Source organism: Falco rusticolus, chromosome 10, assembly GCF_015220075.1.
Source record: "Falco rusticolus isolate bFalRus1 chromosome 10, bFalRus1.pri, whole genome shotgun sequence".
Lineage (NCBI taxonomy): Eukaryota > Metazoa > Chordata > Aves > Falconiformes > Falconidae > Falco > Falco rusticolus.
The window spans coordinates 17,121,588-17,137,122 of NC_051196.1; the positions used below are offsets into that span (position 1 = coordinate 17,121,588).

The window sequence follows — 15,535 nt, forward strand, 5'->3', positions numbered from 1 at the left end:
TCTCTATGTTCTGTTGCTGGCTACTTTAAATACAAAGACCAGACCTTCAGCAAATGTATACTGTGCAACATAGCTATGTTCTTTTTATATGCACTGATATAACATCTTCCCAAGATTTCCAGAAGGCATCAGCAATTATTTACCCAAAATTAAACATTATTTATTATAAACACAATATATTTGTTTCATGGTTTTGACTCAGTATTTCTGTAGCTGGTTTGGTTATTCACTATGACTGCTTCCTTCCTTTTAGACAATACATCTATCAGCCACATATTAATTCATGCTTCTCTCTCTACGGAGACCCTGGATTGGATTGCAAAGGATCAGAAAGGTTCCCCCCTTACAGACCCTATCTTTCCAATATAAGTGGAAGAGCTCATCCGTCTTTGATTCTGCATGGTAGTGCTCAATAGTGCTGCAGAGTCAAACAAGCATATGTAAAGGCTCACGTGTTTGGGGAGAACACACAAGTATTCTCTTATCCTCAAATAACTTTCCAATCACCTAAATACAGCCCTCCATGTTTTTAAATCCCTCTGTAAACCTGCTTAAGTGTCTCCAGGGATCTCTTTCCACTTCTCCCATGCTTCTGCTGAAGGAGATTTTCAGGCAAATCACATGCCAAAGCTCCTTGAAAAAGTCTCGCCACATTCTTCTCTAACACGACTTACTTCTTTCGCATTAGTTTGAGAAATAATGATGCTAGTGGATTTTTGTGGAGTTTGTCCTTATCTTATTGTGTGAGAGAATTTTAAAGAAGAGCAAGACACACAACTATAATAAGCCAGATTCTCAACATGAGGTTCTAACCATGTACCTATGGTGAAGCAGGGTTATGAATTCCCAAACTGTGCTATAGTATCATTCTCCACCCTACTCACATGTTCTGGATATGACACATAAAATGATGCCACAAGTCCATGAGGTTTTAGGTTTACAGTGCACTCAACTAACTGCACCACAACCAAGGTCTCCTCAAGAAGGAAACAGACTGCAGACATAACCTCTAGCTCTGCTTAAGTGACATATTATTATATTGATTCTTAGTTTCAAAGTAATTTTGGTTTTACTTCTATTTCAGAAACCGTCAAGTGCTTATTAACAATAACTTCTGCATGTATGTTTTTTAAAGGAGGTAAACGGGGTCTCAAAAATCCAATGTCTGCACATACATTGTAAAAAAAAAAAAAAGCCAGTTTAGAGAACAATGTAGGCATGTGTTTTTAAACTACTGTTCGTGCAGTCTGGTCAGGACTGTGTGACACAGTATACAGTGTTTTGTCATCCAAGGAATGTCTTTGATCAAGAGTTTATGCAAGAAGGAAAAAAAAAGCCATGAAACCCTAATCCGTTCCCACAGTCCAGTAAACGTGAGCTGGACAAACACTGGACAATAGCAGTAAAGCTTGCTGCTGGAACAATAGCTGCAACTAAAAAAATTAAAGGGTTGCTGACTCACAGTTCCTACCATCAAGAAAGATTCCATGCAGTGTTGATTATTCTGCAGAATCCTGAAGATGCTGAAGGTTAAAAATTGTAATTACTATTACATAGAGATAAAGCAGCAAAATATGCTGCTGAACAATCAAAAGTGAAAGACAGCAACAAATACTGACATCGATTTTGTCTAGCGCAGAGTTGGGATGCAGAAACTGAATAATCAATCTTTCTACCTAAACATTTTGCTAAAATAAACTCCGTAATTTTATTATAAACAAGTATCAGTTAAATTCTTTCAGTCAGTATGCCGCTATTCCAGACGCCATTCACACAAATTCTGCCTGACTACAATCAAGCTTTCTAATTTTCCAAAACAAAAGCTGTGCTGTTTCTTATACCTATTCAGAAATCTTCTCTAGGCAATTTTGCCACACCAAAAAGATACACAGAATTCTGTATTATTGGTAATTATATGTATATTAAATATGATGGAAGAATTAAAAAAACACTGTATAGCAAGCCACTTCAGAATCAAGTGGCATTAACTATGGCTGATTTTTTTAACCTTTCATATATTTCATAAGAATGAACGGGTACTACTTTAATAAAGATTTCCAAAGTCTCCTATGCTGGCTAAGTTTCAGATAAGCTTAGTGACCATGTTTCCTTCTGCATAGCATTACATCATCTGGTAGAGCTGTACGTATGTTCAGGAGTTGCAAAATACTTTAAGAATTTTAGTATGAAAAATGCTGCAAGAATTTAATTATTACACTTAGGGAATAAACTCCTGTGATTAAGGTAGGAATACCGACAGTGTGATGCCAAAGAGATATTCAAGTTAGCTACAAATGAATTAACTGCAAAAGCAGTGTTAAAATAGAGCTCATTTCGATATTTAACAGCATTGTACATCAGCTAGATCAGTGCTTTGTTCCAACACAGTCTGCTGCGTTAAGCTGGCTTTAATTTTAGCTCAGGTATCACCCCATTGCACAGGGTAGTCTAGACAACCTGAAAGAATCCAGTATCTCTTCTTGTCTCTGCTAAGGAAACCATTATTTTCAAGTTTGAGTGCATGGAGTCACATACTTAGGTGACTGCTTTCAAAATAGTGCATTTTTTTAATTTAAATTTTTAAATGTCAATAGAGGCTGAGCTGGTTCTGCAATTCCAAATGCTGGGACACACTGAGGTGCTTCAGTACCAGATCGCTCTAGTTGGCCTTTGTATGTTAATCCCAGACACCAAAACTTGCACCTGGAAACTTGCCACAGAACTCATTTCATACCTCCCAGATCTCCATTTTCTCTGGTGACATATAAATTTCTGTAGTAATGTGTACTGTCATAACTTTATCCATTAAAAAAACAACTGGCAGACTGCAAAATGAGAATCTTCATGGTCACTTACTAAACTATGAAAGCTTGGGTTTTAGGTTGTAATTAGACCAGAACCCATTGCCAGAAGAAGTTGCAAAAGGCAGTATTCAAAAGGCACTGACATTCATACTGAATAGCACCAAGAACATAAAGAATTGTAACACTAGTGGAAATATTAGAGTTTGTTTCAAACCAAAGCCTTTCCTCTTTAAGATCAGGGTGAGACACAGTATCACACATGCACTGTTCTATCTGCCTAATCCAACCTTTTTAAAACCTCCTCTGCAGTGCCCTGAACAAAATATTTTTTTTAAAAAAATTTCCCTCAGAAATAAAGATTTTAATCCAAGCGGCCTTCTGATAATTCTAATACTCCAGCATATTTCAAACTGCGTCCTTAAGATCATTAGGCACACCAACACCAGCACTTTGTCAAAAACATGTAGTGCTTCATGCTGCTATCAGCGCAGAAATTGCTTAAGAAAGCAATTACCCTGACAAGGAGTCATCCTCATCTTGCTTGCCCACACCTTTACCTCCAGACAATGACCTAAGTTAACATCATCAGTATTCCCCTTCAAACATTTAACACTGCCAATTAATTACAGGACATTATACAAAAAACACCCACAAATGTTCAAATAAGCCACATAGGGAGAAGGCACCCACTTTTATTTCAGAACAAAACTAGAAAAGAATCTAAGATTATTAAACCAGATCTTGAAGCAGAGGCTATATCTAATAAAATATACAGCTTTGGCAGCTTATGAGTAAATAAATATTAGATCCAGGCCTGTAGTTGCATGATTTTGATAAACAGAAGATTCCATTTTTAATGCTCTTTTCTTGTAATACCTTAATGTGGAGACAGGTGTTAAAGCTTCACATTCAAAAAGGGATGTAGATGCATACAGGACAAAAAGGTGTGAACAGAACAGGATGTATGGATCTAAAAACTCAAAAATTCAGATTATTTGATGTACTTCTGTGGGGTAAGTCATGTATCTTAAAAGGGGTATGAGTTTTTACTCTGAAGCACTGCAGAGTACTAGGGTGCAGGCAGACTTTTGACAGACGGATCTCCCTTTGTTCCAATACAGGAAGTTGTATTTACAGCCAAAGTGTAAATAAGCATTCATAAACACATCCTAAGGTTCAAACTCTCTTTCATCTCTTCAAAAACTAAAACTTGTAGGTTTATCAACTTTGGAACTGATCTACTGAAACATTACAACTCCTAATTTTATCTCAATGTAGTCCATCTATTTAAAAATGTTGTAACTTTCCAGAAATCCTAAAGACACAGACCAAAAGGTGTACTTTACTCTCCAAAAATAATCCTACATAACCAGAGTGTTTAAACCAACCTTTATTTTTCTTCCTCTAAATAGCATATAACCACAAAGCTAGCAGCACAAGTTTGCACAGGTTCTATGCACACACTAGAACACACTGTTGCTTATATATTTAATACCTCGATAGCAATCATATCAAAAAGTCACATAATCAAACAAGGCATGCCAAACTGTGAAGCCAGGCTTTCCTTACACATCCACACACAAATTATCATAACCTTGTTTCAGGAAAACATAATAGGATTTCAATGAGCCAGACTACCCCTACAGGGTTGATTTTTAAGTGAACAATTGCACAGCCACATTTTTTTTCTGATTTATTTCACCCATTTCTGTTGATTACTGACATTCAAAGCTGAAATTGATCCCCTTCACATTACAGTTTACAACAAATGGAAAGTATGCCACTTAATGAAGATAGAACAAGTATTTTATTAATGAATTTTACTAGGAAGCTTTAAAAAACTCCATTTTTTTTTAATTGTACTGATCTAGTACGACACAGATAACCTACAAAGTCAGATTTACACATTCTAGCGATGGCTGATTCGGTATCAACAGCTGATGATCCCATGGCTATAAGACAGCATTCAACCAGGACACACTTCTGCAGGGAATTAATTCACTGTAGGCAGTTTACGTTGCTGATGCCTCAAAACTGACTCTTTAGTACATCACATGCCATAGAAAGAAAAGTTAAGAGTCTTCGGGACTGCAATGGCTTCAGTACCCTAGCAGTGACCAGCTTTGTATCCACCTATCAACAAAATTCTATAAGCCACAGTTTCAGCTGAGAAATGACCATGAAGAAACAGACCAAGCAGAATGCAATCCAGGCAAGTCAGAAATGTCCAAGTTAAATGCTTCAAACATTCCTCCCTAACTACCAAGCAGTATCTGGAGGCAGTGAATACGATACATTTTTAAGTCTCAGCAACTTCAATGATTTTAGCAGCAATTAACTTCACTGTTCTTAACAGATCAAGTACTTCTGCAAAATTTCAAACTTGTTTGACAATATAGCACAAAGCCACAATCTCTATGCCATACTTTAAGAACCACTATTATAATCTACAAGACTGCATTTTTCCCGTATCTTTTCCACCCAGTCTTTAAAGCCATACTTAAGTTGCACAGTCAAGCATTCAAGCCAGGAAATGTCTGAATGACCATGGGCCACAGAAGCTTTACCCAGCCTCCCTGTGCACAGATCTTCTGATAGGTCTTTAATTGCGGTGTTAATGCTTGCTTCCACCAGAGTCCTGACCACTCAAGACACGGGATGAGTAATCAGAAACCAATGAAGCCATTTATAAGAATTTGGTTTCATTTGTTACAGATTTTAAGATGATGTTAACATAACAGGCAAGGCCTCAAAAAAAAAAAAGAAATCACAAAACTGAATACTGTTTTTTGAAATTTTGATGGATTTTTCCCCCAGTAGCATTCTAGTTGGCTTAAGCACACACCTTTCACAGGTGTTTGCCAACTGTAATGTTCCTCATTTTCTAGGTGACTGATCTGAGAAACACAGGCAAAAATACAAACATGCAAAAAAGCTACGTAAGCCACTCGACGCTGGCAAGAAGCACATTCTGAAGCACTCAAAATGCAAAATTACTTGGAATCAGTCACATTAGACATTTCACATTAGTTAAGGCAAATCAGTATTTTGATGTAACCTGGGCTTTAACTCCTTAGCTGTAAGGTACAAAAATACCACTACACTATGCTGTGAAGGCTCCACCGATACAGCCCTCAACAACACAGAAAACCCTACTCCGTTGCAGAAAACAGTTTAAAAAAATTGACACCAAAGAAAGTACACAACTACATACCCAACAGAATTTTTAACCATACCTCATTTAATAAACACCATCAGGCCCATACAAGACATGCAACAGAAGATATTCAGCAAAACACAGACTCATGAAATAAGAGATTCCATCAGTATGTACACACATACAGAGCTAAATTAAAGACCTAGCAGCAAACCCTAAACTTTGCATATCCCAGTCTGAGATTCTGGTTGCTACAATCTTTATAGTTAAATAGATGTGTGTATATATATATATATATATGTGTGTGTATTTATATAATAATTTATTCTAACAATAATACTTGTTATAAATAAAATTAAAGCAATAAAAGAAAATTTGCCACCAAACCAATTTTCAAAGTCATTGACCACCTGATCCACAAAGACCCTTTCTCTTCTTAGTCAAACAAAAATAATTTTGCTTTTGATACTCTACAGCAGCACTTTCATGTCACTTACACATCATACACTTCTATTAAGCAAATGCTTCACAGATACTTGGAGCTCTCACATCCCTTTCTCTTGCTTTTACATACATTTTTGTAAACCATGTACAAAGATTCCAAAAAAGGCTGCATTTTAAAGCACGAATACTTAGAGCTCCGGCTTTTACTTCCCTTTGTACTACCATTTGGAAGAAAACAAAACTGCCTTTTTTAGACCAAGATCCAGAGGGAGTTTATTTAAAGTATAATTCATGGACTTCAACAAAAGATTTTGAGTCAAAACTTCATCACAGATGACTACCTAGTGATTCATTTCACTAATTTGAAGTAAACAGGTAAAATACTTTGATTTGCAAAAATAAACTGGTTTGTAGATACAGAGACAACTTCTTCAAATTTGTGTTTCTCTGAAGTGATAATAAAGTCAAATTATCTTTCTTTTCTCTAGTATGTCATCTTCTTGTTTTGTGTCTACCTATTTACTGAGATTACAGGGTATGCTAGTTTATTTTGCTTCTATTTTACAGTACTTGCAGTTTGGTGCCTGTCATGGTTCCCAGTAGTTTAGCTGCGTAACAGTTAAAAGCCAACCGCACTCAAACTGTCCCAAATGAAGAGACCATCATTGCTGTCATGTCCCTTCCAAGGTCTCAAATGAGGAAACAAGCTACACGAGTCCTACCTCAATATTACTTTATTTCACAGAAATTCACCACATAACTAGAAGAGCTGTATCATGCGCACCTATGTTCTGCACTCCGTTTTAACAACTTCTATCTCTAAATATTTGTGAACTCTTAATGATCTGTTTCTTACACAATACAACCTCCTCCACTAGATGGCTCTGACATTCACTACGTGTATCAAAGCTGTGTGAACACTTAAAATACGTACGACAATAAAACAAAGTACACCAGCAACCACTTACTAAGAAAAGCCTCTGACATTGGCATACTTGTATGCTCAGAAAACAGACAAAAATTAAAACATTATTTTGAAATTAATGAATACACACACGTGCAACTCCCTCCATATTGTCAGCAAAACTGTTTTTATCTTCAGAGTCCAAAATCCAAAAATGTTAGCAGAATGCATGTTCTTCATATCCCAGTTGGAATGCACAACGTACATTTTAAAACTCCAAGATGTTTATTTTCTTGTATAATAAAAAAGCTGTACAAGTAAAACAGAACTGAGGTCTAGGTGTACAAAGTAGTGCTGTTCAAGGATATGGCCATATTAAAACATGTCCTTCACCCAAGATACCTGACCCTCCGTACAGCTTCAGATACCCACAGCAGTTTTATCTGTCTTTATGAAGCTACACTATGCCATGCAGACTTAGCCAGACATGCACACGTTAGAACTGTTGAAGGATCTTCTAGAATTCATTATATAACTGTATCGCCAATAGTATGCAAAGACATCCAGCACCCCAACCTAAAATACCTTTCAGGTAAAATAACTGACGGTGTTTGCCTTCAACATAGTTGAATACATTTAGCTGACAGCATCTGTTTTTTGGAATGAGACTAAAGAGCACATTTTCAAGGGTGGAAAATAAAAAGTTATTCCTTGATAAAAGCTACTAATAAATACATTTGATCAGTATCACAACTCTTCTGGTAGTCATGCTTCTCTCACCGATCATTTAAATTGCTAGCTTTTTGGGTCTGGGTTTGGTGGGGTTTTTTTCCCCACACTGGCTCAGTCTGCAGAACTAGCAGAAAGTACAAATTTCATGTTCTGAGCTGCGGCTACTTTATGAGCAGGTATCTAAACCTTTCTCCTTCACATTCTGACTTCACCTGTCATTCTATCCTTTACCCACAGAAATGTTTCCTACTGCAAAGTCTGCAGGCAATTGATCGTATTTTACTTCACCTACAATATTTACACATCGTGTAAACTGAGTGATCTGCATATACAGATTTTTAAATAAAATATACCTTTAAATAAGGAAACTGCAAATGTGTATGTTTTCCTTCTGAGGAATTAATCTATTAGTGTAAGGCTAGTGAGGAATTAAAGCAAGCATTTCTGTTTAGGAGGTTTACACACTAGTGTTTCCTAAAAAAACCCTGGAGATGACAAATGTTAAATGACATACAAGAAGTAGCATTGCAAGTTCAATGGTTTTCCCTTTCCCCTTTAGTATTTAGCAACTCTTCACTATTTTGATTTTGTTTAAAATAAGAGTAGATAAACACTTTTCCAGTTAACTGTTCTTTTAATGTTTCTTCTTTGGTCATCCATGTTTATCTTCATTTGTTACATTCAAAATGTTAGTGAAGATCTTGCAGTACCAATTCTAAAATCAGACTGAATATTTAGCATTGAACAAACCTAAAAAAGAATACACGGAAGTGTTTCAAACCATCTATTTTCAAAGAAAAATGTTCAACAGAACTCCCAGTTCCTCCATTTCTCTTCTTCTGGTCCCACTAGTTGAAAATACTATTTGACAATTAATTACTTTTCTTTTAAAGAATATTTTTCTTCTATTTTGCATTTGCTATCTGTTGGGGGATTTTCAGGTACCAAGTATTTTCGCTTAATTCACTTCCAGTATTTTACTATGACTGCAACATAAGAACAATAATCGCTTTGCACAAAGACTGTCTTTTTGAACAGGTTTAGAGACTGAATATTTTCAGAAATTAATATCATTGTGTGCTAAAATAACAACTTAATCCTACAAACCTGTTTAAATTTTCCTCTGATTTTTTCCAGGTCTTCTTGCAGCTTATCGTAAGTTGGGTCCTCATATGGGAATTTCTGAATCATCCCTACTAATAAATCCAGAGCCCTCATCTTTTTGCTACAAAAAAAAAAATAAATCAAATCAAAACAGAGAAACCAAATAGCCTACTACAGAAGTTTTTTCAATCAATCAATATGAAAATACTACTAATACTTATATATAGCTTAAGAGCACAGAACCCAGCCCTGCATCCTCCTTTAATTCAACTTCTCCCATTTAGCTCACTGACAGTGTGTATTTGATACATATTTAAGCCCTAATCAGAGATTCAGCTCAGCACAACTGACAAAGTTAAGGTTTCCCTTTGAACTTACCTGCCAAAACCCGAAAAATATTCAAAGATCTACAGAAATATTAATTAGATGACCAAGATAAACAAAGAGACATAATAAAAAAGCTCACCAGAATAGAAATCAAAATGTCTGACAGTATGTTGGCAATTCTGTCACATGAATTAATCAAAACTGGACAGAACAAAAATTATGGAAAAAACATTCAAAGTCAGAAAAATGTACATTGGAAGGGACAGCTGGAGGTCATGCAGTCTACCTTCTGCGGAAGCTGGACTAACTTCAAAGCTAGATAAGGTTGCTCAGGGCCACTGCCAACCAGATTCTGAAAACCTACAAAGATGGAGCTTCCAGTGCCTCTCTGTACAACTTGTTCCAGCACTTAGCTGCTTGCACTGGAAAGGACCTTCTCCTTATGCCATTAGAACTTAACTTGCTTCAGATGGTGAAAATTGCCTATTGTCACTGCAAGGAACGTGTCTTTACCTTACCTAGAACTTCCCTAGAAGTGGTACAACTAGGTACCTCCCTTGTCTTTTCTGCAGGCTGAAGAAACCAAGCTCCCTTATCTTTTCAGTATCACATGGTCCAGCACATGATACCACCCTAGCATCCCACTGCTCACCTTTCTTCTGGTTTTCAGTATTTCTTTTGTATTGGGGAAGAGGCAAAACTGGACACCATAATTTGAAACAGTATTAAAGGAAGGGGGATTATTATTATTTTTTTTTTAAATAAAAAAACCCATACCTGTTCTTTTCATCTGTGCATTTCTGGAGCATACACTGCCACGTCAGTGCAAACCCCAGGTAGTAACCAACCTGCAAATGGGAAGAATTTTGTGACGGAAAAAACCCAAACAGGTAGTGTATATGTAGTCAAACCAACATAAAGCACTACATTGTATCCCCTTCTTCAGGACACAAATCACTGGATATGCAAACGTGTTTCTACGCTGGAAATATCAGTAAATTAGGATAGGAGAAACAAGGGCCATCTGTGTTACACAGTACAAGAAGCAGAAAACTTCTTGTAAAAATCTACTTAGCATCAGAAGACAGACTATTTAAAATGCAGAAAAAAGTAATTCCGCAAAACACTAGCTGTACTATATATGCTTTGAGCCCCACATTTATTAAAGCATGGTAGTAGGGAAGCAGTCAGAAAGCAACCTATTTAAGATGTTTGGTAAGTATCTGTTTTTGCAGCACTGTCAGTTTATGCAGCCCACATACAGCCCTACAAAAGAAGTAGACAAGATGGACCAAGTGAGCCACCAAACCAACCAAAGAGGAACCCCCCCTTTTTTCTGAGTTAAGAGGCAAACAATTTTACAGGTCTAACTCAGCAGGCTAGCATGGAATCAGTAAGAAACATGAAGAGATGATTAGGCCAGCTTTGATGCCAGAACTTTTCATTACAACTTTGGACACCAAATGAAATAGGAACATAGCTAAGTTCTTCAATGCACCAGCTGGGTACTGTGTCTAAGCCTGCCTGAGGGATGTGCCTGAAAACAGACACATTTTAATTATAATGTCTTACTTTAATTATCCATCAAGCAAGGCCAGCATCAGATCAGTATCATAATTTTGCCCAAGACATAAAATAGGCTCACAGGTCCACGATTACTCAAATCACTCTTTCTCCCATTTAACATGACTCACTGTCTATAATCCTACTGTCCTCTGGAGCTTCCTCAATGTAAGTAGATTACAGCACTTCTCTATTATAGTCTGTCTGGCACTATTTTGTATAAAGCTATCCAGCTTTGGAGACTGCTGTTTAACATTGTCATCTCAGAACAAGACAGTTGTAGCGTAAGTAGGAAAATATTTCATTACTGTACATCTCTGTATCACACCCAAATACAAACCAAAAATCTTACAATAACCAAACTGCCAAAATTTTGACAGTTTACCTTTTTCACTTCAAAGCAGATTAATTGCATTGCTACTGTTTTTTCTATAGATAATTAACTTTCTGAAACTTGAAAACATCAAAAGGGACAACTGTCAAATTACCCAAAGGTTTTCAATAGATCAAACAGATTTAGGTTTGTGGTGCTGCACTCAAAGTCTGCCATGAATCCTGTAGTACAGCTTCCCAACAAAGCTGAAAAAGTTCAGTTCAGGTCCAAAAATACTGTAACTATATTATACAGATCTGCGCACACCCCATGTTACATAAACTTGAACTGGACATAACAGACAAGTTAAGGTGCCTCACAACCACTCTCCAGTCCTTGCACTTCTAGAAAGGGTTGTTGATTCAGGTACGCCATTGGTGCAACCAGAATTGCCCCTTTAGGGTTCTCCACGTTCCATGTTTATCGCTAATGCTGAACTGCAGCAGATGGTACAGGGGTGGGGCTTTAGCAAGAATTTTGGGTTACAAAAATAAATGTATAGTTCATTGTGATTTTTTTCTGAGCCAGGTTGTTTGAATTAATTTGTTTCTTCCTACCCTCCCTTTCAGGAAAAAAAAAAAATCAATATCCCATATAGCAAATAAGCTCAGAAAACATAAAACCATCTGTTAATTGCTCATATCAAAATACCACCTTTGAACTAGTTTTATGGGTCCTCTTGGACACATACAAAGCAATGGAATCCAGCAGGCCTCTGACTACCAATATATCAGGCTTTGCTTAACAGTTTCTGTGTTACAGTAATTTTCTAACGACAAAAACCATCATGATTCTGAAGTATTTTCCCATTTACCTCAGACCCAATCTTGGCACCATGGAGCGATCCATACCTCCTGCCCTCAACAACTCCAGCATGACTGCCTTCAGCATACCCCTCCTGATACCCCTCACTGTGAAACCTATAAAGACAAAAGCATGGATTTTTATTACCTATTTTCACTTTATATCAAACTCACACTGCACGCAAGCAGGTCACCGAAACAAAACTATGCTGGATCACCTCTGAAATGCAACTATCCATATTTCAAAACTCCACATAACTGTTTTAAATTAAGATGCAATTACGCACACCATGATCTTTTCAAACAAGTTTATAATAATGTGCCAAGAATAGCGCACTCTGCAATCCAGCTCAGGACTTTTACCAGAATAACACCGCTAACTACAAGCTCACAACTCCGGGCCAATTTTCCAGACGGCGGAAGAGCCGAGATCGAGCAGGTCGGTCGCTCAGCAAGAGCAAAGAGCGGCATTTCTCCCGCCCTTCTCCTTCCTCGCCCCTTCCCCGGGCTCGTTACCCGCCCTTCGCCCATAATTTTTCCTTCTCGGCTCCTCCTGCCGGCTGTGGAGACCCAGGCCCAGGCCAGGGCTCAGGCTGAGGCCCAGGCCCGTGGCGCCCCTTCCTCCCCTAGGCCAGCCGTTACGCGCGGCAAGCGACGAGCCCGCTGCGGCCCCACCTCCACCCCCGAGACCCCCGAGCCCCAGCCAAGGCTCCCCCACCAGTCCCACCTCTCCTCGGCCATCACGATCTCATCGAACATGTCCGTGCCGGCAGCCACGGCCGCCATCGCGCCGCCACAGCCTGACGGCAGGGCCGCTCGGCACCCGCCCCCGCGCTGGGCATGCCGGGAACGGACGGCGAGCCGGAGGGGCCGCGGGCGGGGCGGGGCCGGCGCGCAGGCGCACGGACCCCCTCGCGGGCACTGCCAGGAGGCGGAGCCGGTGGAGCGAAACGGCCACGCCCCCTCGTCATTGCCTCGCGCCGCCGGCGGGGCCGTGTGCGCGCACCAGGGGGCGCCCGAGCGCCGCCCGCGGAGCCGGGGGGCTCGGGGGATGGGGGGTGGGGGGGCACGGCTGGGGGCGGCCGAACCGGGGCCCTCCCCCAGCAGCGCCCGTGGGAAGCGGCAGCGCCCCAGCGAGGGGGTCAGCTCCCGTCGTTTTCCCGTGAGATTCGCAGGACCTGCGGTTCCGGGAGAAAAAAAAAAGTAATAATAATAAAAAAATACATATTTATTGGTGATCAATTCTTTTGTCTGATTTCCCGACCTTCTTCCCGGGGGGTCTGACCCGTGCTCGCTCTGCAGCCTGCGGGGGCTCTGCTCCGACCGCCCCCCCCCCCCCCCCCCCGGCACCTTCACCCCTAGCATTTCTCGTTCTGTGTTTGTGCTGTATATACCCAGAATGTAAATGTTTGTAATGTAAACACCCAAACCAAACTTCAGTGTGCCCTTCTGGGCTGCTTTGTAACGTTCATTTGTTACTGCAGGCCAACACTACAAAAGGAAGCATTTATACTTACTTATAAGCCTTTTATGCTTATTTGTAAGCATATATTTTAATGCTAACTTATAATGCTGTTTTCCAGATCCGTAATGTAACCGTGGCCCTGTGCGTGCCAAAGTAGCCTACCAATTCACATAGGGGTTTCAGGGGCTCTGCTGCACCCCGAATTGGCCCCAGGAGGGCAGGGGGCTCAAAAAGAGCTTTAAAATCCAGAGATGGGTCTAAAGAAAAAAACCCTAAAACTACATTAAAGTGAAAACAGAGCCATGCTGCGAAAGGTTTGGCTAAGCAGATGCAGCAATGGCAGCGCATCGCAAACGCTGCGCCGCAGCAGGCTGTAGGGTTTTGTAGTGACTCCGCCAGCTGCCCTAAATTAAAGTGTAGCTCCCACTGGATCCCACAGGAAATCTCGGAAGGTGTGCCAGGTGTGAGTACCCTCCTGCTCCACCGACACACCAACACGCGCCATCCGCTGATGCCTGCGGAAATATGCGCTGTCTTTCAAGGTTTCCTCCAACACAATACCTACAATTAAAATCTTGCTTTGGAATTTGATTTAAAAAAATAATATTCTTTGATCTCAGAAGATTGTGGGATTGATAAAAAATGCTGAAAATGTAATAATGTCCTTGCAAGAAGGCTACAAATCACTAGCCCCACTGCGTGGCATTCTTGCTTACATACCTTCAGCAACCAGTATCATCCATTGGGGCTCCCGATAAACTTACTGCATCAAAAACTTGCTGACTGCTGCAAATTCACCACAAATTCAGAATCCTAATCATGTCTTTTTATTCCTTTCCAAGGGAAATGCATCTCTGCTTTCATCATGCCTGACACTGCCTGAAAGGAGGGTTGGCTCCCATACATTTTTCAGGAAAGAGAGTGCTTTTATTTAATTTATTATGCTGTTCTCCATTCATACGCAAAGTACACCAACAGAGTAAAAAAGAATGGTCCCAACTTTTCCACAAACATGGTTTCAGTGCTTTGAGCAGAGGTAAGGTTGATATTATGGCTCTTGAATAAAGGATTTATAGCTTTTTACACTTCCCCAAAGTGGAAATGGAGATGCTCAGCATCTCCCCTCCTACAGCCTTCCCACTACTCTAACAACTCGTATTTGCACATCATAGCTTCTGACTGAGACTTCACAAGGGGACATCTGACACCTGACCTTTAAAAACCTTTTTGGGCTGTAAAATGTACTATTGCAAATGAAAGCACCACAATTCTCCTAGAGAAACGACAGTCAGCCGGGATGGGTACGACGACGGCCAGTCCTGGTGGTGTTTACATTCCCACAGAACCAAAGGCAATGCTGTGCCGAAGTTTTTTGCACACCCAGTTCCTGACCGAGTCAGGTGTCTGATGGCAGGGAAAGCGTTTTCCAGTAAACCTTCCACCTCAAGCTGTGATCTTGTCAGATTTTATAAGCAAAACAGCCAGGTCTGGTCAGTGCTTGGATGGGAAACCTCCAAGGAAAACCACAGTGCTCCAGGAAGCGGTGTGGGTAATTTAGCTCCTGGCATCCTTCCCTCGGTCTGAATAAATATTGAACCAATTCTGCTGCAGTCAGAAACATTGTGCTGCTGGTGGAAGATGCGAACCCAATGGTGTCAGCGCATAGGGTCACTGGAGAGCTCAAGATGCTGTTTGCAAATGTAAGGTTGCTCACCTTCGTGCTCATGACCAATGTTTACCAGGAACATTGTTACATCTACTTAAAACATCTCTCACCGCTTAAATTAAACAGCATGCCCTCTGAACTCTGCTATTTGCTGTGCTTCCCATCAAAACGCTGCATTTTTTTAGCAGGAGAC

General features: G+C 39.9%; 1 protein-coding gene across 15 annotated transcripts in view; it reads right to left on the bottom strand.

The window, feature by feature from the left end:
- Positions 1-13,070, bottom strand: part of LTO1 (LTO1 maturation factor of ABCE1) — a 30,550-nt gene extending 17,480 nt beyond the window's left edge. For 11 of the 15 annotated variants that reach the window (XR_005106522.1, XR_005106524.1, XR_005106523.1 and 8 more), the window contains exons 1-4: positions 12,939-13,070; positions 12,223-12,328; positions 10,250-10,320; positions 9,149-9,266 (exon numbers count right to left, since the gene is read on the bottom strand). Coding sequence is in view for 11 of the 15 variants with exons in the window: in XM_037402598.1 (XP_037258495.1) it covers positions 9,149-9,266; positions 10,250-10,320; positions 12,223-12,328; positions 12,939-12,997 (354 nt within the window). In the remaining 4 variants the exon portion in view is untranslated. Of the gene's footprint in view, positions 1-3,461; positions 4,938-6,024; positions 8,792-8,830; positions 8,903-8,938; positions 9,028-9,148; positions 9,267-10,249; positions 10,321-12,222; positions 12,329-12,938 lie in introns of those variants that run through there. The other 4 variants (XM_037402594.1, XM_037402597.1, XM_037402599.1 and 1 more) reach the window with 4 other exon arrangements.
- Between the last annotated feature and the right edge of the window lie 2,465 nt (positions 13,071-15,535).